At 42.5% G+C, this 27,692-nt stretch overlaps 1 protein-coding gene across 4 annotated transcripts; it reads right to left on the reverse strand.

Moving 5' to 3' along the window:
• Positions 1–783: 783 nt before the first annotated feature.
• PARP6 (poly(ADP-ribose) polymerase family member 6) lies at positions 784–27,423 on the reverse strand. 4 transcript variants are annotated; one of them, XM_027860020.1, is made up of 24 exons: positions 27,323–27,421; positions 25,958–26,017; positions 23,286–23,476; positions 22,219–22,296; positions 21,442–21,536; positions 20,924–20,984; positions 20,499–20,589; positions 19,981–20,047; positions 18,769–18,918; positions 17,419–17,629; positions 16,759–16,812; positions 14,367–14,462; positions 13,814–13,906; positions 13,531–13,656; positions 12,520–12,585; positions 11,375–11,442; positions 8,998–9,046; positions 8,588–8,700; positions 7,056–7,128; positions 6,268–6,337; positions 2,937–3,016; positions 1,903–1,966; positions 1,576–1,660; positions 784–1,189 (listed from the first exon to the last, which is right to left on the reverse strand). In XM_027860020.1, exons 3-24 carry the CDS (start codon positions 23,286–23,288, stop codon positions 1,087–1,089), a joined length of 1,896 nt encoding a protein of 631 aa, XP_027715821.1. In that variant the 5' UTR covers positions 23,289–23,476; positions 25,958–26,017; positions 27,323–27,421; the 3' UTR covers positions 784–1,086. The 4 variants fall into 4 exon arrangements, with proteins under 4 accessions (XP_027715821.1, XP_027715813.1, XP_027715795.1 ...); XM_027860012.1 differs by lacking the exons at positions 784–1,189; positions 1,576–1,660; positions 6,268–6,337 and having other exon boundaries at positions 8,588–8,697; positions 27,323–27,422; XM_027859994.1 differs by lacking the exons at positions 784–1,189; positions 1,576–1,660; positions 6,268–6,337 and having other exon boundaries at positions 27,323–27,422.
• Positions 27,424–27,692: the final 269 nt, after the last annotated feature.

The following is a 27,692-nucleotide window of genomic DNA, read 5'->3' on the forward strand; positions in this document are numbered from 1 at the left end:
ATCTCAATTGGGATTGAAGACAACTAATTTTACGTAAAGTGCTCTCTTACTATTGTCTCAGCTATATGAGTATAATTTATTTGTTCTACTTTTTGCAGTTTGAAAAACATCCTCCTTGATGGAGAAAATAGGAATTATGATTATTTTTGTCAAAAGTGACATGACAATCTACCACATAACCAACTGAATCCTATCTGTAGCTTTGACTTTTAATGGGGAAAAGAACTTGAAAAGCCCTTTTAACCTGCTTCCCTCCTCAATGATTTCTCTTACTTTCCTCCAAATTTGTATCAGTTATGTCTCTGGGGAAGAGGAAGACTAGCATCTGAATGGAACAGAAGTCAGGTACAATTCTACAAGGAAGGGACTTTAATCCACCTGGACAACAGACACATTACTAGGCTACACCGGATCATGGGCTGACAGAGAAGATTGTTCATTGGGAGGAAAAAAGAGGGAATGAGAATAACCTGGCCTGGCAGCTCTGAGCAATAGGACCTACTAGCTAAGGAACATGTTCAAAATCTCCTCCCTTCCTGCATCTGGGGCAGGACTTGGCATCAAATGGCACTACTCTTTATTCCCTTTCTCATGAATAAACTGGCTCACAAGAGGGAAGTGTGAGAGAAGAGATTTATTTCAATGCCAGGGGCTCCCAACCTTCAGTATTCATTTTCTCAGTCTTCATTAACAAAGAATATACCACCATCCTTGGGAATGGTTGTCTGAACTAAAGTGAACACTCAGCCAAGTGTCTATGCCAGGCAGACCACATGGACAACATCCAGTCCACAGCACCTTCCATTTTATTGGTTTATTTACAAACAAGGTGGAGTCAACAGGGAATTACAAGGGGTAAGGGTGGGGAGGTGGGGTTAGTCTGGGCTATCCAGATGTGGAATGGGTCCCAGGCTAATTTCTCCCATGGGCTGCTTCTCTCCTTTTTCTTTGCATGTCCCTTAGGGACATCTCCTCTGGCTCCTTGGAATGGCCTTCTCTGATGCTCCTGGGTCCCACAGTGAGAGGGGTTGGTCCTTCCTCCATGTCAGGGAAGGGAACAAGAGGGGTATGAGGGCCAGGGCCCCCTCAGTTTGTGTAAACCTGAGTTCCGATCACACGCATGATTTCCTTCTGGATCTTGGGGTCCTGAGTATTAATGTTGGCATCACCTACTTGACCATCCTCATATCTGTCAGAAAGGGGGTGTTAAGAATGAATCAGTATGAATGTAAGGAGTATGTGAACAGGAGTGAGTGGAATTGTGAATAAGTTATGTTTGAAGGGAAGAATGGAATAAATGAGGCATCCTGCCTCTCCCCACTCCTCCCTCCTCCCAAAATAATTTATTATTGTCCAGTTTGATGGGGAGTAAATCCAGGGAAATGTTGGAGTCCTGTTGGCAGGCCAGCTCCCTCTCTGTACTTTCCCCTCCATAGAGTGGTGAAGACCCTAAAGCGGGTTCCCTCATCTCCAAATGCTTGATGACAGAAACAGATTTTCCAAGCAGCATTATCTCCTACCATCCACCAACCCTATTCCCTCTATAAACTCCCTGATTTACCCTCTCCAACTCACACAAAGAAGAACCGTGTACAAACATGGTCAGACACAGGGCACACCCAGATGTTCCCATGTTTCTGAAGGTCCTTGGATGTGATTACTGTGGAGAAAGGGGCCATGAATCAGACACAAAATTCCCGGAAGCCACAATCTAGTCATGCCCAAGGAAGGGTGGAGTAAGGAGGAAGACATAAAAGAAAAATGTCCTGCCAGACAAACCACACTCCTCCACTTAATATGAATCCCACAGAACTAATAAAAGAATTTCCCTGTGACCAAAATGAAGAAAAGAGAAGAATAAGAAGGTGTGGAGGGAACCTGGGGCAGGGCAGAGCCACTCACCTTCACAAAGTGCTATACAATTCAGATTCCGACTCTGAAGGAAACGGGACTGGATGGATCGGGTCTGGAAAACAGGAAACAAATATGAACAGATCTAGATGACCTGGAAAACTTTCTCTGGGAGGAAAGAATAGCACCACCAGAAGTGATAGCTACACTGAATCCATCTGGACTGAAATCTCCCTTCTTCCAATGACCCCTACTCACCACCACCACTTTTGTAACATTAACCCATACACAAATACTTAGGTGGATAAGCATGTACACATTTTACAATGCTTAAATATGCAAATGCACAATACAGGTTGTCAATTTGTATGCATATGATTGCATATCTTGTATTCTTGGCAAGTATTCTGGATCTCTATAATTCAGTTCAATTCAGTAAGTATTATTAAGTGCTAGGTGCTAGGGATACAAAGACAAAGCAATCATTTTTCAAGGGCTAGAACTGTATTCTCCGCACAACTCACTCCCCACTTCTAGCCTCTACACCTTATGAAATAACTAACTCCTCCCACTGCCCCCAAGATAACCACCATTTGTCCCCCACACAGTTATAACCTCAATCCAGCCCTAAAGAGAAAGCAGGAAATAACTGAAGTCCTTGCCCATTTGTCTACAACTATACCACCTATAAACATATAATTCTGTCTGATCTTGGAAACTAAGTAGGCTCAGTCCTGGTTAGCACATGTATGGAAACTTGACTGGCAATATTAGATGTTGTAGGCCAGAAAACTACAGTATGATGGATAAAGTATAAGACTTGGAATCACACGGACTATTATTCAGATTACCCCCTTACTAACTTTGTCACCCTGAGGCCCTTAATCTCTCTGGGCCTTAGTTTCCTCATCCATAAAATGAGGGGGTTGGGACGGATGACCTTAAGCTCTCTTCTAACTCTAAAAGTATAATCCTATGATCCTATAAATGCTGAATTGAATTGAATTTTCTCACAGCAACATCTAGCCTCCAATGTATAGCCTAATGCACCCCAACTTGGCCCTATAAAGTTTTAGATAGATTACCTGAGGGATGGTGTTCATTCGGTTGTATCTCTGGACTAGCTCATCCTTAGAAGGCATCCTATGTTGTCCTTTTCCCATTCCTGCCACAGATCAATATGCCAGGTGAAATGAGCCCAAGGTAAGGAGAATAATAAAATGGAACAAGAATTCCTAGGTGTCAAGTGTTACGGTTGAGTGACATGAGGAAGCAAGCTCAAGAATAGAAGGAACAGAGACAGTCTCTTTGATCATAGGATGGAAAGAACTGTCTCCAGTCACTGGATATGGCAATATCAGGTTTGACCAGCAACACCCAATAGAGGCAAGAGGAAGTCCAGTCCCATACAGGAGATCATGAAATATAAATAAATCCCCCATCCAGTAGGCCATCCCTGGCTTTTCCCCAACCCAACAAACCATGCCACCCAAGACTCTATCCTCCACTAAGCATCTCAGTGTTTATCCAAGAATACTAAGTGGGCTGTATATCTGAGCATCCCTCACTATAGATGGGGTCCAAATCTATGGGAACAGGACCAATTGCCTTCAAGCTACCTGAAGGTAAGAAAATAAAAACAGAAAGAGGAAGGAAGAAAGTAAGACATGCAAGGTTCCTGTTAAAGGCCCTCAGGGCCCATGTAGAAGGGCTCTGAACAGGGAAGGGACAGAAATGGTGACAGTAGAACAGGTCATACTTATTAGGTGTTACTGGGATCCTACACTATTACCCCTCAGTAATCCCCATGTAAGTCTCTCTTCCTCTATGACTTGAATTCGGAAATAGTCATGGCCTCAGGGGAAGGTAGAGTTTGTGATATAATTCTTTGTTAACAGTTGACAGAATTTTAAGGCTTGTGAAGCCCTACAGATATATATATATATATACACACACACACACACACACACATATATAATCTCATTAGATCTTCACAACAACCCTGTGAGATTGATACTACAAGTATTTAAGATCCTCATTTTTCAGATGAAGAATTAATTTATCATACAACTAACTTCAACCCACCACATGCTAACCTTAGCCAACTGATCTGCATGAAAAGTCTACAAGGGCACATAAAACTATCACTTCCATCTCTCCCACCCTTACCAAGATGCCTGACCCATCATGTAATCATAACCCTAACAGAGTCTAGTACAACAGAAACCTCAATGACTGGGCTTCCTTCTCCTTCCTCTCCCTTCAATCATCTTTGGTCATCCTCTTGCCTTTATTATATCTAGACCCTAGTTCCAAATCTCAAAATCCCCACTGAGCCTATAAAGCATTGCTGTCCACAAGATGCAAAATGACAGGAGGTCTGGGTCATAATTAATACCCAAACTCTAAAGGGGTAGTAAATAATGGACCACCTACTCAAGTTCCAAGTTTGATTCTGTTGGAAAAAAATAAAAACTTCTTCAGCCCTTGCAGATTCCAGAGGTAACAAAGAACATAGAGCAAAGTCACTTAATCCCTACAGGGAGCCTTAGTAGTATTCCCTATGAGACAAGTCAGGTCCCATTTCCACCTTTCATCTTTTTTTTTTTTTATTTGGTGAGGCAATTGGAGTTAAGTGACTTGTCTAGGGTCACACAGCTAGCAAGTATCATGTGTCTGAGGCCAGATTTGAACTCAGGTCCTGACTCCAGGGCCAGTGCTCTATCCACTGCATCACCTAGCTGCCCCTCCACCTTTCATCCTAATGCATTCCACCAGTACTATCCAGATGTCTCAAATCTATCTATGATGTTTCTGCAAGTTTCCCAAGAGCAATCCAGGAAAACATGAAGACCATTTTATTTAATGTTTTGATTCAGGGACAGGTACTTTTAGGAGTTCCCCAAACAGAAATGAACATAGCTATAGATGAAACAACATAGACCTATGGTCCTGTGCCATTTATATTCCCAAAACCTCATACCTGTTCATATTTCCCTAATCTCTAATCTCTAGCATATGCCCACATAAAATGGCTACGTCAACAAAGGCTCCATTAGCAAATAGTAACCTCTTACTCCCAGCACTCTTCCTATAGTAGGCAAGTGACCAAATAGGCTTTGAGCTGCCTAAGGAAATGGAATAGGGGGCAGCTAGGTAGCACAGTGGATAGAGCTCCAGCCTTGGAATCAGGAGGACCTGAGTTCAAATCTGGCCTTAGACACTTGACATTTATTAGCTGTGTGACCCTGGGCAAGTCATTTAACCCTGACTGCCTCATTAAAAAGCAAAAAGAAAGAAAAAGAAAAAAAAGGAAATGAAATAAAAACTGAGAAGATGGAGGAAAGGAGGACATGCAAGTAGGAAGCATCATAGTTTGGGCAAATGAACATATGTCCTCATATAAACAATCTGTGGCAAGCATAGTCACTGACTGTGCTTATGTGCAATAGTATTGATAGGTGGAGTGGGGAATCTGAAGGGCAGTGAATAATGCCTTCCTGCATCTCTCCACAAATTATCATAGTCTCAGGTTATACCTATAGTACTAGAAATCAGTACTAAGAACCAGAAAGCCTGGATAGAAAGCAGGTCAAGCTGGACTACAGGCAGGAACTAGGAAACTAGACATGGAATAAAGACTTCTCAGAGAGAATCAGGTAGAAAAGGAACTGATCTAAGAAGGAAATGAACTAGAGCACAGAAAAATCTAGGAACAAGAGATTAGTAAATCAAATTTATCTCCCAAACTGGACAAAACTAGACTCTATATTTCTTCTTTATCCTTGAGATTGCCTAAATGGACAGAATCTGTGCCCTAATCACTTCTCAAGTGTGGAAGAAAGGAGTTTTGCACTAAGTCATAACCTGAGAGAATGTAGCAATAATGAAGGTATACAGGAAATAAAGGGCTATGTTCCTATTTCTGTTCCTACAATCACCACAAAGGGACCTGCTCTCAGGAGGTAGCAGAAAGGTGAAATAAGCCTATATAACATCACGAGAGGTGGATATTGCTGGAAATCTACCCTTTTTGATATATAGACACAGAGATATACTGTTATTACCAATACATATGTCTCTAGGAACAGGAGAAAAGCTCACTCAGTTCCCCCACACACACACTCCTCATAAGCTCATTGGTTCAAAGCTGGGCCTGTTCAGCACTCCCCTGCCTTAGGATAAAAGGGGGTGGAAGGCAGAGGCTTCCTAGGGATGGACTCATTAGGTAGGAGAGGATCTACATTTCTAAAAATAGATAACAACAGATCAAGTGCCCATAGAGAGAACAGATGACAGATTGTGTGTCCATGGAGTAAAGGAAGCAGGAGTGACACCACAGACCATATGTCCATGAAAGGGAAACAGACATGTGAATAAAGCTTAGGCAGCCACAGAAGGAGATGGACCACTTACCTGAGTATCCAAAGGAAATACTGGAGATGGGGCTCAGGTAGATGCCTTTGCCATACGCTGCTCCATGCAGCTTGCAGGGAAACACCAGGGTGAGCAACATAAACCGCCCCTCCCACAACGACTCTCCATGAGGGAGGGGACCTCCTAGGGTAGCTGTCTGTTAGCCACACCGCTCATTCTCCTGTTTGTCCCTTTGTCTATCTCCTGACCCATTCCAGGCTTACAAGCACCTGCTTTGGTCAGGACTTAAGTGGACTGGAGAATAGTTAACTCTTCCATTCTTAGGGGATAGGGATAGAGGGAGTGAAACCACCAAGTCAGTCCATGTTCCTACTGTGAACACTCTAACAGAGTAAGGCCAGGGCTGCGGCAGATGAACAAGAAGCAAAAGACTCTTTGTTAACAATTTCCCAGAGTCACTGGGGGCAGAGACTTGACCAGTTAACATGAGACAAGTCACTGCTGAATCAATATACATACAGAGAAAAGTTCTGTCACTTAAGGGTTCTGTCACCTGCTACAGAAGTTTAGCTCATCAATCCCCAAGCCTAGAACACAGGAATATTCTTAATAAATGGATTTCCCTCAACAGATTCTACTTCAGATTGAGTCCACACCAGCCACAGCCTCTATATGACCCTCACCTCCCAAATTTCTTAGGTGTGAGGCACCAAGAAAAAATTAGGGCACCAAGGCTTCAGTTTGGGAATTAGTAGGAATAGATAGGAGAGTGCTCTAGAGCTTCCCACCACCACAAAGCAGGGATGGTAGAAGGACCCTGCTCTTACCTGGAGTTTGGTGTAGGATGCATTGACCAGGCCATTGCGCAGGATCGAGTGCCAATTTTCAATGTGGGACCCACTGGAAGGCAGGGATAGAGGATACAAAACCGCACAGTGGTAAAGCCCTGGGAACAGCTCCCAAGAGCTAACAATGCCATCTGCCCTCCCAGGACACACAAAGAGATGGACAGATTCATATGCACTCATTGAAAAACTCAGGTATTATCATGGCTTCAGCTAGCACCTCTTATGCATTACTCTAAAATTTACTTCTCAAACTCCAATCCAGACCCATAACCCCCACTGTCTGCTAGATATTTCCACTCTAATTTCCTATTATCACCTGAATCTCATGGGGCCTAAATCAAACGCAATAGGGTTCAAGGAAAAGAATGCTGGATTTGAAGTCAAAGACCCTGAGATTGGACCTCTACCACTTACTACCTGTGTAATATTGGGAAAGTCACTTAAATTCATCTATAAAATTAAGGTGTTTGACTCTGTGACCTCTAAAGTCCTTTCCAGTTCTAAATTTATGATCCAAAATCTTGATTTCCCTATTTCTGATAATGATTCCATCATTCTCCCTGTCACCCAAGTTCAAAACCTCTAAGTTATCTTTGACTCCGTCCTTTTAGATATCCCAAGTCTCATTAATTCTTTCCTCAGTCTCTGAAGTCTCCTTTTAATTCCCACTACTCCACCCAAGTCCAGGTCCATTTTATTACCTCTCAACAGTCTCCTAATTGATCTCCCAGCCTTCAGTCTCTCCCTTCTCTAAATCCATTTTGTATAACAGACTAACACTTCCTTTAGAAAGTTTTTATTCCCCACATTTCTGCTCAAAAACTTTTCAGTGGTTCTTCACTGCTAAAAGGAAAGTCCAAACTACTTAGCTTTAGGAATTTAAAGTTCTGCAACATTGGCTCCAATCTACTTTTTCCATCTTATTTCCCACTTCTATCCCCAAAAGAACTCCCTCATCCAGACAGACTGGTTTTCTCACCCACTGACCTTCAAACAAAATGGACAAGTTTCTGCCTCTGTGTTTTGACTCAAATAGTTGCAGTCAACTGTAATGACTTCACTTGTCTTCTATGCCCATATAAATCCAACCACTATTTTAAAGGCTCAGGTTAAGTCCCATTACCTTTGTGGACCTTTCTCTGACTATCTCAGTCTTCAGTGGTCTCTTCCTCTTCTAAACTCCTCTAGCACCTGTCTACAGCACTCATTTGGCACCATAATATTGCCTCTAGATTCTCTAACACTATAGCTACATGTCTCATGTCTCCCAACTAAACTATAAACTCCTTGAGAGTAAGGACCATAATAATGCCTTATATCTTCTACAAAGATAGCACGGTGCTTTGTACGTACAAAACACCTGATAAGAGTTTGATTACCTAGTTGACAAATCTCATGTACAGAACATTTACACACATAAACAGAACCTGACAGCCATGAACCCATGAGACAAATGTCCCCCAGTTCCTCCCCCCACCAGCCCTCCCCAGCCCCTAGTTCCTCTCCCTCACTGGAAGGCGAAGGTGCTGCCGTAGAGTTTCTTAGCCGTCCGAAACCGGGCCTCCTTGGCAGGGGGGCTGCTCAGCAGAAGGAACTGGTGAGAGGTGTGCATGAACTTCAGCTGCTGCCCGGGGTGGGGGGGATCAGGGGAGACAGAGCAGAGATTGAGATCAGGGAGGGAGGGATGATGGGGCCAAAAAGTAAAAAAAGCCAGGAGCATAGACCTGTACTGATCTCCAGAGGATCAATGTTCAGGTGCCAAGATGGTCAATGTGGGACACAACAGACTGTTGACTAAGCCTGGAGCTATTAGGGTCAGCAACAAAGATAGAACCTCCCTGACCTGCCACTCCCTACCCCACCCCTCAAACAACTTAGAGAGTTTTAAGAAATTTGGGTGAAAGGGTTGGAAGACACTTACCCTACTGAGAGGTAGCTTGACAATATGTGATCTGTTGCTGGAGATAATCCTGGGGAGAAATAGAGATGAAGGAAAGAGCATGGAACAAGCATGGAGTCTGGGCCAGCCTAAACATAGGAGTAAAGGAGGTATTCCCCCTAAAATTGATAGGGATGATCCAACCATTTTGGAGAGTAATTTGGAACTATGCCCAAAGGGCTATAAAAATGTGCATACCCTTTGACCCAGCAATAGCACTTCTAGAACTATATTCCAAAGAAATCATACAAATGGGGAAAGGACATGTACAAAAATATTTATAGCAACTATTTGTGGTGGCAAAGAATTAGAAATTGAGGGGATGCCCATCAACTGGGGAATGGCTGAATAAGTTGTGGTATATGAATGTAATGCAATACTATTGTGCTATAAGAAATGATGACCAGGCAGACTTCAGAAAAACCTGGAAAGATTTGTATGGAATGATGCTGAGTGAAGTGAGCAGAACAAGGAGAATGTTGTACACAGTAACAGCCATGCTGTGTGCTGACTAACTTTGATAGACTTAGCTCTTCTCAGCAATGCAAGGATCTAAGACATCTCCAAAAGTCTGATAATGGAAAATGCTATCCACATCCAGAGAAAAAACTATGGAGTTTGAATGCAGATTGAAGCACACTATTTGCTCGTTTTTTTCTTCTGTAGTGTTTTGTTTCTTCTTTCTTGTGTTTCCTCCTATTGGTTCTAATTCTTCTTTACAACATGACTAATGTGAAAGTATGTTTAATAGGAATGTATACGTAGAGCCTATATCAGATTGCATGCCGTCTTGAGGAGGGAGGTGTGAAGACAGGGGAAAAATTTAAAACTCAAAATCTTATGGAAGTGAATGATGAAAACTAAAAATAAATTTTAAAAAAATTAAACTGATAAGGAAAGTACCCAAGCAAAAGTACCTGGAAATTCAGGTGTTAGTAGCCAGGTTTAATACATGTGAATAGTGGTGCTTGGAGGTGCTAACAGGTCACACTGAAGCTATTTGCGAGGCCACAGCTAATTTAACTACTATGAACGGCAATACTCAAACACATTCAAGTGTAAAGGGGAAGCCATCAGCCAAGAGACTAAATGCTGAGGAGCTAACAATGAATGAAAGACAGAGAAATGGGGTAGAGCCAAGAAGAGCACAAGAAAAGGTGTGATGCGTTGGCTAAAAAGGTGAAGTCCAAGAGATAGGACTTTGTCAGGCTAGAGACCTCTTAGACCTCGAATTCAGACTCAGAAGCCCAAAAGCTTAGGAACCATTCTGCCTCAGTCTAAATGCCTTCCACATAATAGATGTTCAATGGATATTTACTAAATAAATAAGTGAGCCCAGGAAGGAGAATGAATTATCAGATAAATTAACCTGTTCTCTTATTAGCCATAAAGACTGAGAGAGAACGAAAGCCTGGGTTAGAACTAAGGGAAAGAGAAAACTAGAAAGACAAAACAGACTTTTTATGAATTTGGTGAAGGGTCAAATTGGAAAAGGAGCCAGATAAAAGCATCCAGATGCTTGGTATCAACCATACCAAGAATTTTTGAAGGTGACAAATCTCCTGAGTTAAATACGGCTGGACCGTTTCTGATCTGTTCCTGTGATACAGTTCTGCATAAGTCTCTTTATGATCAAAGGAGAAACCAACGTTGTACTAAATTGTACTACTTTTGAGGAGAGGAACAGGAAAACAGGGGAGATTAGGGAAAAACACTAAGTCACTGTGGGCACAGCTGAGGAAGGAGTTCCTAGGCTTTTGGGGATGTGTGGTTTTCCATGACCTTCTAAGTGATGGAATTTGAGAGAACCTTGACTTGTAAGCCCTTTTTTAGAAAGGAAGGAGCAGCATCAGCCTGAGTCTTTAGACACTCTGCTTCACAGCCGAGCATTTGGGGAAAAGGCCCAGAAGGGGGAGAAGAGACCTGTGATGAGAGGGGAGGGAAGGGAGGAGACATATATACCTCTCCAGGTGTGTGGGATTGTTAAATATATGTAGTAAAAAGTATTCATTTCTACACATAACAAGTACTTAAACACCTACTATGTACATGATTAGTTTCAGAGATACCTATTGAAAGCCTTTGGGAACTTAATAGAAGTACGTAAGTTCCTTGGAGGAGCTAAATTTTTGTGAATCAAATGGAGATAAAGGTAACACTTCTGCAAAACTGGGAGCTGTTCAGTATCAGGAGAAAAGAAAGTGTATGTTTCTGCTAGTCCAGGAAGAAAAAGTAACCTTCATCCATATCCACACCCATACCCCCAGAAGAAAGGAAATGGCCACTACATCCATCCCCCCAAAAGGGAGTGGTCTCTGCTCTCGTACCCCCCAGGAGGGAGTGGTCACTGCATCCATACCACTGCAAGAGAGGGTGGGCCAAAGGATCCAGCTTGTCCATCTGTTTCTTGATTTCCAGATATGAGCCCTATAGAAACAGCATCCACAAGATTATCTCCCAAGGAAAGGGACAAGCACTTCACACCGATGAATCTATCCATAACCATAACAGAGTGATCAGTTCTCTACAGGCAGGACCCTGGGGTTGGCACAAGGGCAAGGAGAAATATTAAATGACAAATAAAATTTATATATTGCTCTAAGGCTTATTTATAAAGAAATTTTCTCATAACAACCTTACAAAGTAGATAGTACAAGTATTATTATCATCTCCATCTTACAAATCAGGAAAATGAGATTGAAATTAAATGACATTGCTAGGATCACACAATTAATAAATATCTGAGGCAGAATTTGAACCCAGATCTCCTGATTCTAGATCCCATGCTTTATCCACCACACTGCACTGCCAGATATGGTCAATACCCTCAGAAAACTTTTAACCCAAATGAAAAGATAAGCTATACATATGAAAATAACTAAAGGTGTTTATAAAACATACAGGTGAACCTTACTTTATGCAATAATGGTGGCCCTGACAAGTATCTAAATTAAAACTAAATTGAATCTCATTTTTAATATACCTCTCCTAAGTTATTCTGGATTTATTTGTAAGGAAGGGACATATGTAACATAAGTAAAAATTAATTTCCAAATATTCAGGCAAGGAGTCATAGATAGGAAAGGACAGATATGAAGGGGAAATGTAGAGTGTCTGGAAAGGAGTAAGTTCTGGACAGAGGCTTCTCCTTATGCTTCCTGAGGATATCCTGTTCCCAGCGGCATGGGAAAAGGGTCTAGGCCTTGTATCTACCTAAACCTCTTCCCTCTACCCTAATTTGCAAATTACCCCTCATTTTCCCTAAATGCTCACAGGATAATTCCATCCTTCCATTCCCTATCCTGAAACACTCCTAGAGCTATGAGAAAAATGAAGAACATCTATATGTTTGACTTTGAGGCAATAGAAATTATAAAATATAAGAAAAGTTGAAATAGAGCCAACAAGGCAGAAATCAAGGAAAGGCAAGGGGATGGCAGGAACTAGATGAAAATAGTATAGAACAATGATGCATGTGAACAGTCAAAGATGAATCAGGCATACCTGAGTCATCTCCCGGATGGACATGACACTGTCTAGGGCTTTCTGAAGCCTCTCATAGTTCTTCTTCTGTGAAAGTCAAGGAAAAGTTGAGAGCCAGATGTGGAAAAAAAAGAGAAGCAATTGTTGGGAACGGAAAAGTCTCAATTACATTTAAGTTCTTTAAGGGCAAGGAAAATGTTTTAATCTTTCCTGAAGCTTAATCTCCTCTCCCCATGGCCAACACTGAGTGTCTATACAGAATCGATACTTCTGACATAACAGTATCATTGATTTAGAGCTAAAAGAGACCTCAAAGGTCATCTAGTCTAATCTCCAGTTTTAGAGATGAGGAAACTGAAGCCTAGAAAGGTTAGGGGGTCTTGCTTAAAGTCGTGTAGGTAGTAAGTAAAAAAGATGGATTTTAAATGCACGTCTTTTGATACAAATCCAAACTCTTTCCACTGCACCATACTACCTCTTCAAAAGTTATATAAATCAAAATCACATCCTTTTATATATAAGCATATATTTGTAAGACTATATACATATAAATATATCTATAATTTATATACTGTAACTGATTAATTTAAACAGAAGAGTCAGATGTTGGGAAAATATCCAGGCTGTCCACAGTAGCCTAATCTATTCATTCTATGAAGTGGCTAAGCCCTGGAGTTCAAGTCAAATATCCCCCATAATGGGATCTGGATCTCAAATCACATGCCCTCCCCCATGACCAGAAATATATGAAAGGAGAAGTCTCTTAAACTTACCCACTTACCTATTCTCTTAACAATGAAGAAGCCAAACCCTCTCTCTATCCCCTAATGCTCTAGCTGTATGGCTCCCCCAGTTCCTATGTCTTGAAATTAAGGGTAAAAACTCTTCTATCCTCAGATCCTTACACCCTGATCTCCCACATGAGGCCCCTGATACCCACTATGCCCCATTTCCCTCCATCCTCCCCATCTCCACAGTTCATGATCCTGTAAATCCCTATGTCCCCTGCCCTGTTTTCTCCTCCATATTTACCTTGGGATTGAAGGCGAGAGTCTTGGGGTCACTGGGATCCACAACAGAGGGGTAAGGCTCAAAGATGATGCTTTTTCTGGGAGACTCTAATGCTGCCCGGCACATAGCCACCAGCAGGTCCACCACCTCAGTAGAAGGGAGAACAGAGGGTCAGATAGTATGAGGTAACTTTCCAATATTGATTACCATATTCCATTCTGCTCTCCTCTACTTTCTGAAGGTTCGGCCCCTCCTGTTATTCTTTACCTCAACCCCTGTCCCCACCCATTCCACCCTTTCCTACCTCTGCTCCTGTAGCCACCTCCTCTGCAGCTCCAGACATAACCCCCAGTGTGTAGAAGGAGAAGACACAGAGCTCCCGAGTACAAACAGCTGGCTAAGGTTAGAGTAAGGGATGTGTCAGACAGGTAGAGAAGAGGGAGACTAAATTAGGGGAGGGGGCATTCCCTATCTTAACTCTGGAGTTAGGTAAGAATTTGGAATTCTTTTAACTATCAGCAACAAGTAATCAATAAGTGGGTACAGTCATATTTAAATGAAAGACTCATAGTCACAGTTCAAAAGGAGTGCTGCTGCAGGACATCACATTCCAATTTAAGTTCCATTAAAACTCTGGACAACTCCAATGAATAACAGGGCTTGGATGGGAATAAGGAACAATATGAACAAAATTCGTGACAGCTCCAGGATGGGCTCATATAAGTGTCTCTAGAGACTATAAGGTCCTTTCCAAAATCCTAAAGTCCTTGGGCCAGGACTCCAGGAAAAGAAGTATGCTCATCAATATTTGTCCAAGAAGAGGGGTACAGAGCGCAGGGGAATTATAGAGATTATACCTTGAGCATAGACCCATTCTGGAAGACATGCTGCTCATCACACACTACACAGTACTCATTCAGGGTTGGAATCCTCTGTTCTGCATACTTCATAATCTGCAGGATAAAGGGAGTAGAACCACATCTTGCTAAGGCACTATATGACACGTTCCTCTGAAGGCCCAAGTCTGTATACCTATCCATGCATTTACACATTTGGGAAACAATCTAAAAATAGAAAGATTGTTTCTCTTCTTCCCCGTTTCCTACACGACCACCCCCATCAACTTTAGCACCTAGGACAGGGCCTCATATCCAGGGTAGATATGTCTACTCCAAGTTATCGTCCAGAGTGCTTCAGCATTTGCTCTAGAAGCCCAGTTCAACTTTAATGGGGAAAAGTCAATTTGTCAGGGGCAGCTAGGTGACACAGTGGATAGACCTCCAGCCTTGGAGTCAGGAGGACCTGAATTCAAACCTGACCTCAGACACATGATACTTACTAGCTACATGACCCTGGGCAAGTCACTTAATCTTGATTGCCTCACCAAAAAAAAAAAAAAAAGTCAATTCGTCTCTCCATCAATTAATACTAACAACTATGAATCTCCATGGACAAAGAGCTATGCTAAAAACCCCTGTGGGAGACAGCCCCATATCTTAGGAAGCTTACTATCAAAGACAGAAGAACCACTACAACTAGAGAAATTCCTAGCTTAAAGTACCTCCACTAATGCTTTTTACTTTAATATTGCTATTCTGACCTAGAGAATTTTTCCCACAAAGCAACATAAACTAATTTTACAATTTCTGTGAAAGACTATGGCATAGAAAGAGAAAAGAGACTAAATTTATTTAAGGAATTGTTGGATACCAACCAGGTGCCCAGCACTCTGAGACACAAATCCTTGCCCTCATGCTATGTGCAATCTAGTAGAGGGAAACAATATAATGTAGTAGAAGGCAGATGCAAGTTGCAGTTCAGGCTTCAATGCTCATTAGCTTAGACAAACAATTTTACTTCTCTGAATCTCAGCTTCCTCACAAATAAAATGGAAGTGATCATATTTACAGCTAGGTGGCGAGGTAGAAAGGGCACTGAACCTGAAGCTGGGAAGACCTGAGTTCAAATCTGGCCTCTGACCCTTAATAGCTGTGTGATCCTGGGCAAGTCACAACCTCTGTCTGCCTCAATATCCTTATCTGTAAAATGGGGATAATAACAGCACCTACCTCACAGAGTTGTTATGGGGATAAAAGGAAATATTTGTATTTTTGCAAACCTTAAAGCACTATATAAATGCTATCTTACTATTGTTGTTATTGTTGTTACTACCATCTACTTGATAGGGTCACTATATAAATCAAATGAAATAACATGTAGAAAAGCATTTTATTAACACTAAAGCACTATGTAAATGTACTATTTACTCCAACAGATCTGTGATTTTGTTGGTATGGATATTTCCACCATCAATGAAGAGCATTAACTCCTTCATGCATTACTAAAAGGTAGTCATGAGTTGCTATGGTAAAAAAAGAAAAATTATAAGCTGATGGCAAACTTCTGATGACGACAATCTCCAAACTCAGTTACCAAGCTGGTCTTTGGATGGCTAACAGACACCAAGTCCATCATGAGGCACATTTTTGAAGCCTTTCCAGCTTGGAAGCACCTGACAAAGCTTGCAGTCCATTGATATAATCTTTGAGAGCCAAGAGTCACCTCTACTCCATGATGAAGAATCACTAGGAATTTAGTATAGGTATATATAACACATATATATACACATATATAATAACTCACATTATTAATAATATTAAAAGAAATACATAAGTAACAGTAGAAAACAGTACTTGGAATTAAGTATATGGGCAGTGTTAGAGTATTTCAGAAAAGGATGAGATCTTTTCAAGCTGATTTCCATGATTTGTAAATGGTGTCTGAGCTTGGTTTTGAAAAATAAGTATAATTTTAATAGGAAGAAACTGGTAAGCAAAGAATTCCAAATGAAGGGAAGAGTGTGAGCAAATGCATGGAAGCAAGAAAATTCAAAGAGACAAGATGAAAATAAAAGTATATGGCAAGTAATGATGGTCTTTGGTAAAGCAAAAAGACACCAGAGGGCAGGGAGTCATATACTAGCTTGTGTTATTTTCTAATTGTTTCATGTGTGAGTTTTGTCTCCCCAACAAGACCATAAGCTCACTGAGAGTGAGAATCATGCTTCTTTTTCATTTCCCAAAAAGCCCAGTACAGGAGGTAAAGGGGGGGAAGCGGTAGTCTGGAATAAGGGGATATATAAGATAGTTAATTAAATGATGGAGTATGCAGTTCAAATATGGTAGAAAAAACTAAGTCCAATAATGAGAAGTACTTGGAGGGATTTAGATGGGGCCTGAGCTTGTTTACCTGGACAAGAAATCCGTATTCCAGGGTGGGAATGTTCTTGCAGTGACCACTGACCTGACAAAGAAAGAGAAGGTCCCTGTAAAGTCCTCTCCATAGTCCAGGGTACTTATTCTAACTCCACAGAACTTCCCTTGGAGCACCAGGTCCATAGCCTGGTTCAGATCTGGGCAGTTTTAAGATACGAGAGAAAATTCCAGACTTAACAGTCCAGAGGGCCTTTAGCATATGTTTAATGGCTTTGCTGGAGAAAGAGATATGAGCTCTACCTTTGTCCTTCTTCCAGGAAGGAAAAGGTAGAAAACAGAAGCCACTGACTACAAAGCTTTACCCCAATGACACCATATAGCGATATCTTATTTTCTATCACTACCCCTCAAAAGCTCTGTCCTTTCTACCTGATGGTCTGGCACCATGGGAATATGCCTAGGTAGGAATTAACTAGCAATAAAGATTTAACGTATTTTTCAACCTCCAAGTATCCCCTTCCCCTCAATCTTCTCAACCCCCAACCCTCATCATTCAATAATTCATGGCATTTCAGTGGTGAGAGATATTTATGTAACAAAAAGCCATGTGAACCTAAGAATCTCAATCCCAGGAGCTATTCTCCCCATTTCCACCATTCCAAAACCCCAACCAATTCCTCCCCAGACCATGTACCAAAGGAGAGGTCCGTGCTGGGGGAGGGAGGCCCACGTGCTGCGGGCAGGGGAGACCTGCCTGGGGGCTGGGAGGGTAGCCAAACACTTCTACTTTGGGATTCTTCATAGTACAAGATATAGAACGGTTCATGAGGCGCCCAACACGCAGCTCTGGCACACCCAGTTTGCCCTTCAGCATGGAGTCCTGGATAATGGGGAAACTGGGGGACCTAGAGAAAGGAAGCAAAGGTAAAGTGCTACAACAAAGACCTTCCTGAACCCCAGAAGAAGAACGGAGAAAATAGGGACCCATGTTGAAGGTAAAATTTGGCATGACAAATATCCCAAAGCCTGAACAGAGCCTCACTAAGTCTCACACAATCATATCTGTTTGTGTCATACATATATCTTTGACTTACCTGACTATATAAGTTTATACGTCTCACACTAGGAGCCCAGGGTCAGCAGGGCTCATGTCTAGGTCTTTGCAATGATTGCCCAGCCCTAGCTAGCCCCATATGACCAGGAGATTTGATACCACCTCTTGCATTTATTCAGTCACTACTGAGTGTCTACTAATTGCAAGGTACACAAAGAAATACCTACTGTTAAGTGCTAAGTATTTGCATCCCAAAGGGCTAAGTCTCTAATTTTCCTAACAGTAAGGCTAAGGGAACCATATTGAACATGATACCAAGATTCATCTGTTTATTACCTTAATGGTCATTTCATAGGCACGTGGAGAATGCTAATTTTTTGGGCATCCAGAAAGCACTAGCAGCAGAAACATGAGCTTGAGAACAAGGAATGAGACACTATCTGAGTTAACTCAAATTGACTGGTTTCTATACCCCAGGATAAAAGATGAGGGTCAAGGGAAGGGATGGGTTTGAGTACCTACTCCCAATCTCTTTTTCCCAAGGATCAGAGGGATGAGAAATGGTAGAAGAGATAGGACCAGAAGAAAGAGTAATGGAGACTAGAGGTAAGGAGTGGAAAGAACAAGACATAAGGGATAGGAGGATGATGTGTTAGATTATAAGTGAAAGGACAACAAAACAGAGGAAAGGAAACAGAAAGGAATGAGTATGGGGGCGGGGGGGGGGGGAGTGGATAAGTTAAAATATAAGCTCCCTAAGAGCAAAGCTTACTTCATTTTTTGTCTTTGTATCCCCCAGTAGTTAGCAGAGTGTAGATGCTTGGTAGACGCTTAATAAATGTTTGTTTATTGGTTGACAGCATCAAAAAAACAAAGGAAGAGATGGAATATATAGGCCCAGGAAGTAAGAGTCATGGAAAGATGTAGGAAAAATGAAAGTAGAGTAGGAAAAAGCACAAGGAAGGCTGGAGCTTTCAGAGCTACACTCACTTGGGGATAGGTGAAAAGATGCTGAGGCCTGCTCGAAATTTCTTGATGGTGCCACTTGCCTTGAACCAACTGTGTCGCTTCTCCTGCTGGGTCTTCAGGAAGTCGTTGCTCAGATGCTTCCATTGTTGCGATGTGAACATTCCAAGAATCCTCAGGGGAAAAGAAAGAACAGTTTTGAGTAGACTCAATAAAGAAGGGATGATCAAGGACTAGATGAATAACTCAACTCAATCACATCTGGATTTCCAATTTGAGATAAGTTCTAGCAGAAAACTCATGATCTTTTTTTTTTTTTTTTTTGCAATTGGGGCTAAGTAACTTGCCCAAGGTCACACAGCTAGTAAGTATCAAGTGCTTGGTCTGAGGCCTGATTTGAACTAAGGTCCTCCTGACTTCAGGGCTGGTCCTCTATCCACTGTGCCACCTAGCTGCCCCAAGGACCCTCCCCTAGACGCCCCAAGGCTGGTGGCCTCTGCCTAATGGAAGCAACTCTTCGGAGGCTATACTGAGAGATTCCAAGGGTGGAATTTCTTGTGTAAGGCATCTAGAGATTGGTAGTTTATACCCTAAGTATTATCAATGAGAAATAGGGTAGAAATGAAACATAGCCCAGAAGGGATGCCTTGCTTAGTGTCTGTATGAATAATATGGACATGAAGAATAGAGATAGGAAAGAATCTTAAACTTTGCTGAAAAGTGAAGGAAAGGGATTCGGGCATGAGGACCTTTCATTATATTATTCTCTTTCCTTATCTAAACTCCCTGGTCACCTCCTTAAGGGAAGACCAACAACTGGCATATCAATCATTTGACCTCTAGAATTGTGATATACTTCAAATAGCTAAGGACAAAGTCAAAGAGAAGGGATCTGTGAGAACCACATCAAGGACAGAGAAGTGGTCCAAGATAGACTCCATAGTCCTTACTCTTTGAATATAGGGATCAGCCTTAACTACTGGGATCCCAATCAATGTCAACTGGGATGAACTCAATCCTAACTACTGCAAAATCCCAGCAACTCCCACTGGTTTCAAGGATGAAGTAAGCAGTCAGTATCTTCTAAGCCCTGGTTATCTCTCAGAAGGAAATCTTTGGCCAAAAAAATGGTCTACCTGTCTGCCCAACCATCTACACATATGTATATCTGCTCATCTGACTGTCCATTCACCACCCTCCTATCTGATAATAACTAGAAAATATCAGAATTCTTACTTTTTCAACTGAAGACCCAGTCCAAACCCTTCTTTATTGGATGGTTGGAAAACCTCGATTGACGGTTCTGCAAAAAGAACAACAACATTGAAAATTGTATCCACAACCTCCTAAGGTTCCAAGAACACAGCTAAGTAAAGAGGATATCAAAGTGCCATTAAAAGGGCAGGACTAGAAAGTATAGAGATGTGGGAAGGCTCTCAAGGCACAGCTGAGTAAAGAGGACTTTATCAAGTTACTTAAGCAAAACTGTTTCAAGGACCTTTAGACAATAAAGAGGGAAGGGAATACATCTAGAACAAAATCTGTGAGTTATCTAATCCCCAAAGAGACCAACAGAAGGGCTGGGAAGAAGAGAACTAAGATAAAAAAGTAAGAGGGAGGAACAACCTAAGAGATTGTAAGTCTCCCATGCTTTAATTATCCCAGGGCCTAAAGAAAGGAAAGGATCACTGTATACAAGAAAATGTAGACTGAACCCACCAAAATGTCCCACCCTGCCCAGTAACCACTTTTACCAGGCCCATCCAGGTACTGAGAGAGTGAGAACCGTAGCCTCAACACAATGGGTTCTGTCCGAAGGACCTTCCAAGCTGTGGAGACTTCCTCCTAGAGGGGAAGAGGTAGAAAAATTGCTTTGGTCACAGTCTTCATCATGTCAACAGAAGGTAATGGCTGTTGAAGGGGTAGAGGATTTATACATTTACATATACATACACAGACACACACATACGAATAAAATTGATATTTGCCACACATGTATACATACAAATGCAGGCACATGGATGTACCCACCATTATCTGCTGATAGTCTAAGGAATGAGAGAGCCCAAAGCACATGCTCTGAATGGAATACACAGGTATTGTGGCCCTCCCCCTTTCCCCTACTCTCAGCTTGGAAATGCTTCCCAACATGCTCTGGACAAAAATCAGCATCACTTACATCAAGGAAGCTGATGTTGATGTGGAGGTCAATGTCCACATCATCAATGGTTCCATATTCTCTGTAGAAGTACACATGGCTAGAAGTAAGAATCTAGGGGTGGTTGGGGTGAGAGGGAAAGTTGGGGAACAGGGAAGGTCTTGGCCTAAGAGACTACTGCAGATGAAGAGGGGGGCAGGAGGGGGTGGGTTCTCTGCCCCAGTCACTCATTTGATGAAGACTTTTTCCAGGGCAGGAGTTCTTACCCCAGGTTCTACAGAACCACAAGGGGTCTATGAATAGGTTTCAAGGGGTCTGTGAATTTGGATGGGAAAAAAAAAATTACATCTTTATTTCAATATAATAATTTTCCTTTGCAGTACTATGAATTTTATGCAATTAAAAACATTCTAAGAAGGGGTCCATAGGTTTCACTAGACTTCCACAAGGGTCTATGCCACAAAAAAAGTTAAAAATCTTTGTTCTAGGGAAATCATTTGAGGAAAATGATTCCTTCCCTCCAACCCCACTCAACCTACCTGATGGACACTGAGTTCTCACTATAGATCTCTTTCACAGCTTCAATGTCAGCATCAAGTTGTGGATGTCGGTATAAATCTGCTGCACAGCTCCCCTAAGTGCGTGACATACAAAGGGATAAGAAGGAAATAAGCAAAAGGAGAAACAAGAAAATGGTAGCTCCAAGGACAGGAATAGGTAGAATCTGCTTAGCAATTTAGATCATAAGGAATATAAATATGGCAGACCACTTGAAGAACTTTATCAACAGATACTGGTTAACCCAGGACATCTAGTACTCTAGATGTGCTATCAACTATACTCTGAGTCCAAGCCTCACCCATTCTAAGAGTCCCTGGTTTCCCCTCCCAGCCTTAGATCATGGCTTTGGAAACTACATCTCTCTGGAGAAAGCTAGAGGAAGGGGTGGAGATATGGAGTGTGTGCTGAAAAACACAGAAAATGATTCAAGCGTGCTCAGTATGAAGAAAGTCTCTACCACTCCCCTGGTTTGGATCTGTTCAGAGCAGTGATAATTTTCAGGAATTGGTAGCAAGATGATCATTGAGCCCTGTGGTTAGTGAGAGAAGTGACTGGCAAAACATAGATTGGTTACTTCTATATACAAATATGCACATGGCTACCTCCACAGGGACTGTCCCAATTCTTCTACATCAGGCCTGAGTTGGGAAGAGCATAACCATATGACCATGTTCTGCATCTGGGATTATCAGGGGTCTGAAATGTTGCCACAGTTATACTTTTTAGGCATGGGTTAGCCTAAGATAGGTCCTCACCTGTACGCCATAGAGGAATTCCTCTGACTCATTGTCCCCATCTGAATCATCATCAGTCCAGTACTGGCTTTTAATGTCCTAGAACGAAGAACAAGGGTACAAACCTTGACTATGGGCAAGACAGGGTGCAGGCACATGAGAGACTCACACAGGTAAAGTTCTCCTCAGTGATACATATGCTTGCCAAAAAGACTATTTTATGGAGAACTCACTCAGGGCAAGCACTCACATGGTAGTCAGAAAAAGCGATACAAGGGCACTCTCAAGGTCTCTCTTAAGAACTTTAGAATTGATTGTGTGACATGGGAGACACCGGCACATGGGAGGACCGCCCAGGATGGCATACTGTCATCAGAGAAGGTGCTGTGCTCTATAAGCAAAGCAGAATTGAAGTAGCTCAAAAGAAACGCAAGATGCACAAATTTAGCAAATCCACCCCAAATGTTCACATGGACTATTTGTGTCCAACCTGTGGTAGAATATTCTAAGTTCATATTGGTCTGAATAGCCACAGTCAGACACACTGTATCGTAGTGATTATCTAACATAGTGATATCATTTTGGTCTTCTTCAAGAATGAAGGACAACAACCAACCAACCCTTAGTGGCAAAGAAATTGAGCCAAGGGGGAGAAGGAGGAATAGGAATGGAAGGGGGAGGGAAAAAAAAACAAAAACCCAGCTATCTCCTTTTCTGAGGTTGATACCCAGGCTCTTTTAATTCTGATCCGACATTCCCTAGATTCTCCAATCCCCTAACCAAATTATCTAAATCCCTTCCCTAATGCCTCTGTCTTTCCTTGTACTTCCCATTCTCTCCTCCAGCTCCCCTTAGGGTCACCATTCTCACCCCCAACCTAGTTCTTAAAGTCCTTCTCATGTCCTACTATAACTTCTATCTTTCCCCATCGCCTCTACCACCAGACCTGGGTGAAGAAGAGGATAACAAAAAAGGGTCAGGTCTACACAGTATCCACTCTGCCTATATATCCCCCAAAAAATTAGCTGTAGAAATTAAACCTCCACAGCAGATATCTGTGTATCTACATCATGAAAACAGTTCCTCACCATTGGGTCAGTGGATCACACACACTTCCCAGTCAGCACTAGGCAGTGCCCCTCCATGCCACCAACTGAGGTCAGCAAGATGGACATCCAGAAGACCATTCAGGGAAGGGGAAGGGATATTATCAGACGCTGACTGGATATCTGCCAGGGAGAGTGGGCTCTGCTGTCACCGTGGCAACCAAGTCACTGTCCTAAAGATGGTAGACAACAGTTGGTTACATCACTATTCTACAGCCAGGGTCAACATAAGCAGGCATATAAATTCAAACATACTTGCAAGCACCTTTATAACTGTATATGTACAAGCACACTTATATGTATGCATATCAATATGTACACTTACAGATATACTCACATACATGCAAACAACACTTATCAATGAATAGGAAATCCCTTTGAAAAATATAAAATGCTATGAAAATGAAAAACATTGTGGCCAATTTGAGTTCCAAAGACAAAGAAAGGGTCATAAGTAGCCCTCTACTAGGTTAGTATAACTATCAGCTCCAGGAACCTAGATGCCAAATCCTAAGACATACTCTAAAGAATCACCACCCTTTATGACTGACTCAGGAGGGGGGAGAAGGAGGTGTGCTAGGGGTGGGTGGGGATGGGGGGAGAATGTGGTAAGACCAATGTCAGTCTTATTACTCTAATCCCTCAGTCGACTCATCCTGAGATCTCCTTGCATCTTTGCTCTCTCTATCCTAAAACCTACAGATCCTTCACTACTAGCCAGAAGATCAGGGTTCCACTCCCACATAAATATTAACAATGCCATGAACCTCTTTATAATTTAACTTACTCTAGCCCTAATCACACTGGATATTGTGCCAGGATATAGGGCCAGGCCAAAACAGTATCCTAAGCCTACATAAAATGATGCTCCTCTCAGACAACAGAGGACTCAACAGTGGTCCCCGCAAAGACCCCAGAAGACTTACTCCTAGGATGCAAGTGTAGCCCATATTGACCTTGCAGATCCTCCATGGACCATATTACTTCCCTTACCCAGTAGGGCCCCAAGGACCTGATGAGTACAACAGCTCCAGCCCTGTTAAAACTCTCTCTGTCTAGAGCAGAAGCCATCAGTTTTTTAAATACTAAGAGGCCTCAACAGCAAAGTGAGCTAGACTTAGAGTAGGGCTATAAAGTATTGAGTATGTTCTAGCTAATAAAGGGCCTTCTGAATCAACTTCAAAAGCCACCAAAAATATATGCCTTCTACCTTGAAGAATATCTCACCCTATCTTCTTCCTTCTACCCCCAAGCTCTGTACCTCTGTGTGTGAAATCTGTGGTATAACCATAAAATAATGTACATAAAAAAACTTTTTAAACTATAAACTGCAATTAAATGTAAATAATAAGTAGGACTAGATCTAAATACTTTCTTGACAAAGGGGGCCACCCTATGACATTTAAAATATGAAACATCAGAAAGGTCTCCCCTGTCCCTACATTTCCCAAATCAACCTTGTCTGAAATGCTACCCTTAGAGCTTCTTCCTTGGGCTTAAGGATTTTTTTTCTCCAAGTTCCTCTTTCAAAATGTAAGTCCCTCTGAAAGGAGAATACATTAAGTCACTCTCTCCAGTTTTTGGATTATAGTTTATCAGGCCCAAAGAATGACCAGACTATAAGACAGCATGGGTCTTCCAGGGAGATGCTTAAAGAAGATGTCTATGTATACATTTAACAAGCTTTGATGGGCTGGGATGATGTCTAAGTTTCTAGAATATTACAAGTTAATTATAAGAATCTTGAAAAATAAAAAAACACAAAAGAGATAAGGAAAGAGGGAATAAGCATTTATATAGTGCCTACTATATGCCAGGCATGGTACATGGCCTTTTATATATGTTATCTCATTTGATCCTCACAGCAACTTTGGAGGTAAGAAAAAAAAAGATCAAAAGAGAACAGAAACAATCAGGACTTTTGTTAAAGCAAAATGAAATACTCATTCAAAACAAATCTAAAAAATAATGTGAAGTTCTATATGTTATTTTTAAAATTGTTTTACATGGGGGCAGCTAGGTGGCAAAGTGGATAGAGCACCCCCGGCCGTGGAGTCAGGAGGACCTGAGTTCAAATTGGGCCTCAGACCAAACACTTGACACTTACTAGCTGTGTGACCCGGGGCTTAACCCCAATTACTTAAAAATTTTTAAAAAAAATGTTTCACATGAATGATTGTTAGAATCTTAAAATTTAAACTCCAACAAAAATGAGGGGGGTGGGTGTAAACTGCTAACAGGGTAATTCCCCCAAAAGAAAAGAAAGAACTCTGTATACCATAATGATCAAAAGGAAAGAACCCAGGTATCCTAGAAAAAGCAGAGGACAGTGAGGGAGGGAGGGATGGAAAAGAAGGAAGGAATGAAGGAAGGAAAGAAAGAAGGGAGAAAAAAAGGAAGGAAAAAGAGAAGGAGGGAGGGGATTTATCAAACACTGACTATGTGAAAGAACAAGAAAAGTATTCAGGTGAAGATGGGGACCAGGAGGAGTAAGAAATTGTTTAGGTGGCTGAAATCATATCAACACCAAGCAAGACTTGGAAAATAAGAGACAAGTGGAGAGAGGAAGGAAAGCTAAAAAGGATTCCCAAACAAGGCAGGAAGCATGTTCCATCCATGTGTCTATGCATATGTATATCTGTTTATATTCATACCTGGGAATCCTAATATCTTCAGCTTTGTGTTCCAAGTCCCTTTCTTAGCCAGAGAGGTACCTGCCATATGAGGACATCAAGCTAACATCAGTCAAAGCAGAGTTCTCAGTATACAAAATGAAGTACCTGTAAGGCATGTATCACTATTTCCCTATTATTAGACTCCTAGAATAACAGCTAACAATAGCTATTGACATAATGCTTTAAGGTTTGCAAAGTGCTTTACATATGTTATCTCATATTAGCCAGCCCTGTGGGTTCAGACCCAATATTAGCCATCAGTACTATTGCTTCTACTGTAAATGTTCCCTTTTTCCTATCAGGGTAGGACAACTGTACAGAATACTTCAAGATTTCTCCAGAAAAGGGATAAATGCAATCTAAGACTGCTTTGGGTCCCCAGGAGTCAGGGAAGGTGCTCATCTGCTATACTCATTGTGGACTTCAGAAATGTCCTTCCTTGTTTCTAACAAGTCAAAACAAAGGCCTCCTTAGAGTGGACAAAAACAACCCTGATCTGGATTTCTCTATATTCTATTAAACAGCAAGGCAATGGTGCTATACCATACTTAGATACAAAGGTGAAAAACGGCAGTCTCTGTCCCCAAAGAGCTTACAACTCAGTAAAAGGAAGAGACAAGTATGTACACAAAAACAAAGGGGGGAGAAAAGTAGGCAGAAACATAGAATCAGAGGCAAAAAGACCCCAGAGGTCATCTGGTTCAACTCCATTATTTTATAGATGAGCAAACTGAGGCCCAAAGGAGATAAGTTAACTTTCCCAAGGTCACATGGGAAGCAGGTGGCAGATCTGGGATTCAAACCCAGGTCCTCTGACTCCAAATCCAGTATACTCTTTCCACTACACGAAATATAATAGAAGTCAGAATAAGAAAAGCACAGAGGAGAGGTGAAACAGAGAAGCATGGAAGCCTGGGGAGGAATGGATCTCCTTTCTCTGGAGGGGTCACAAGAAGGCCTCCGGAAGGAGAAAGTACCTGAGCAGGGCCTTGAGAAAGGGAAAGGATTTTAACAGACAGAGACCTGGAAGAAGTCCCTTCTAGGGAGGAAGATGCAAATGGCAACCCCTGCCTAACTCAACTCCAGTGACCTCCCACCCGCACCACCTCCCTCGACCACCCCCAGCACTCGCGGCCTCGTGCCTCCTCCTCCCCCCCACCCCCACGGACACTTTCAGTCACACACTCGCACTGACACTCACACTCACTCACATACACACACACACGCGCGTCCCTCCCATCTCCATCATCCTCGCTCGGTCTCCATGGCAACCACTGGGAAGGCCCTCCCCCTCCTCCCCCTCCTCCTCCTCCTCCCCCCTCCTCCTCTCCAGCGTGCGCTCACCACTCGCTCGCTCTCGACGATCCCGGGCCTCGGCCCCGCAGCTGCTCCGGGAGAATGAATGGCCCAGGGGCCCGGGGGCTCCCTGGGTAAGGGGGCGGGAAAGCAGCGGCGCCTCGGCCCGGCCCGGCCTGGCCCTCCCCGCCCCCTCCTCCTTAGCTCCGGCTCTCGGCGGGAGGGGGAAGGGGGGGCGAGGGGGAGCAGAACAGAGGGCGAGGCGAGGCGAGGCAGGGCGGGGCCGGGCGACCGCAGAGGCCGCGGCGGCGGCGACGGCAGCCGGCGGCCAGGAGAGTCCCAGCTCTCCCGCTCTCCCTCCCCACGGCCGCCCTCCCTCGCTCCCTCGCTTCGTTGTTCCTGTCACAGGCGCGCCGGG

Source organism: Vombatus ursinus, unplaced genomic scaffold, assembly GCF_900497805.2.
Source record: "Vombatus ursinus unplaced genomic scaffold, bare-nosed wombat genome assembly UNPS02000749.1, whole genome shotgun sequence".
Lineage (NCBI taxonomy): Eukaryota > Metazoa > Chordata > Mammalia > Diprotodontia > Vombatidae > Vombatus > Vombatus ursinus.

Coding starts and splice junctions, on each gene's coding strand:
- PARP6 (XM_027860020.1), bottom strand. Junction 12,586..13,530: donor CTCTCGCCTTCAATCCCAAG/GTAAATATGGAG, acceptor TGACTTTCACAG/AAGAAGAACTATGAGAGGCT. Junction 9,047..11,374: donor GCCCACCCTCTCTTGCAGTG/GTATGGATGCAG, acceptor ATTTCTCCCCAG/GATTATCTCCAGCAACAGAT.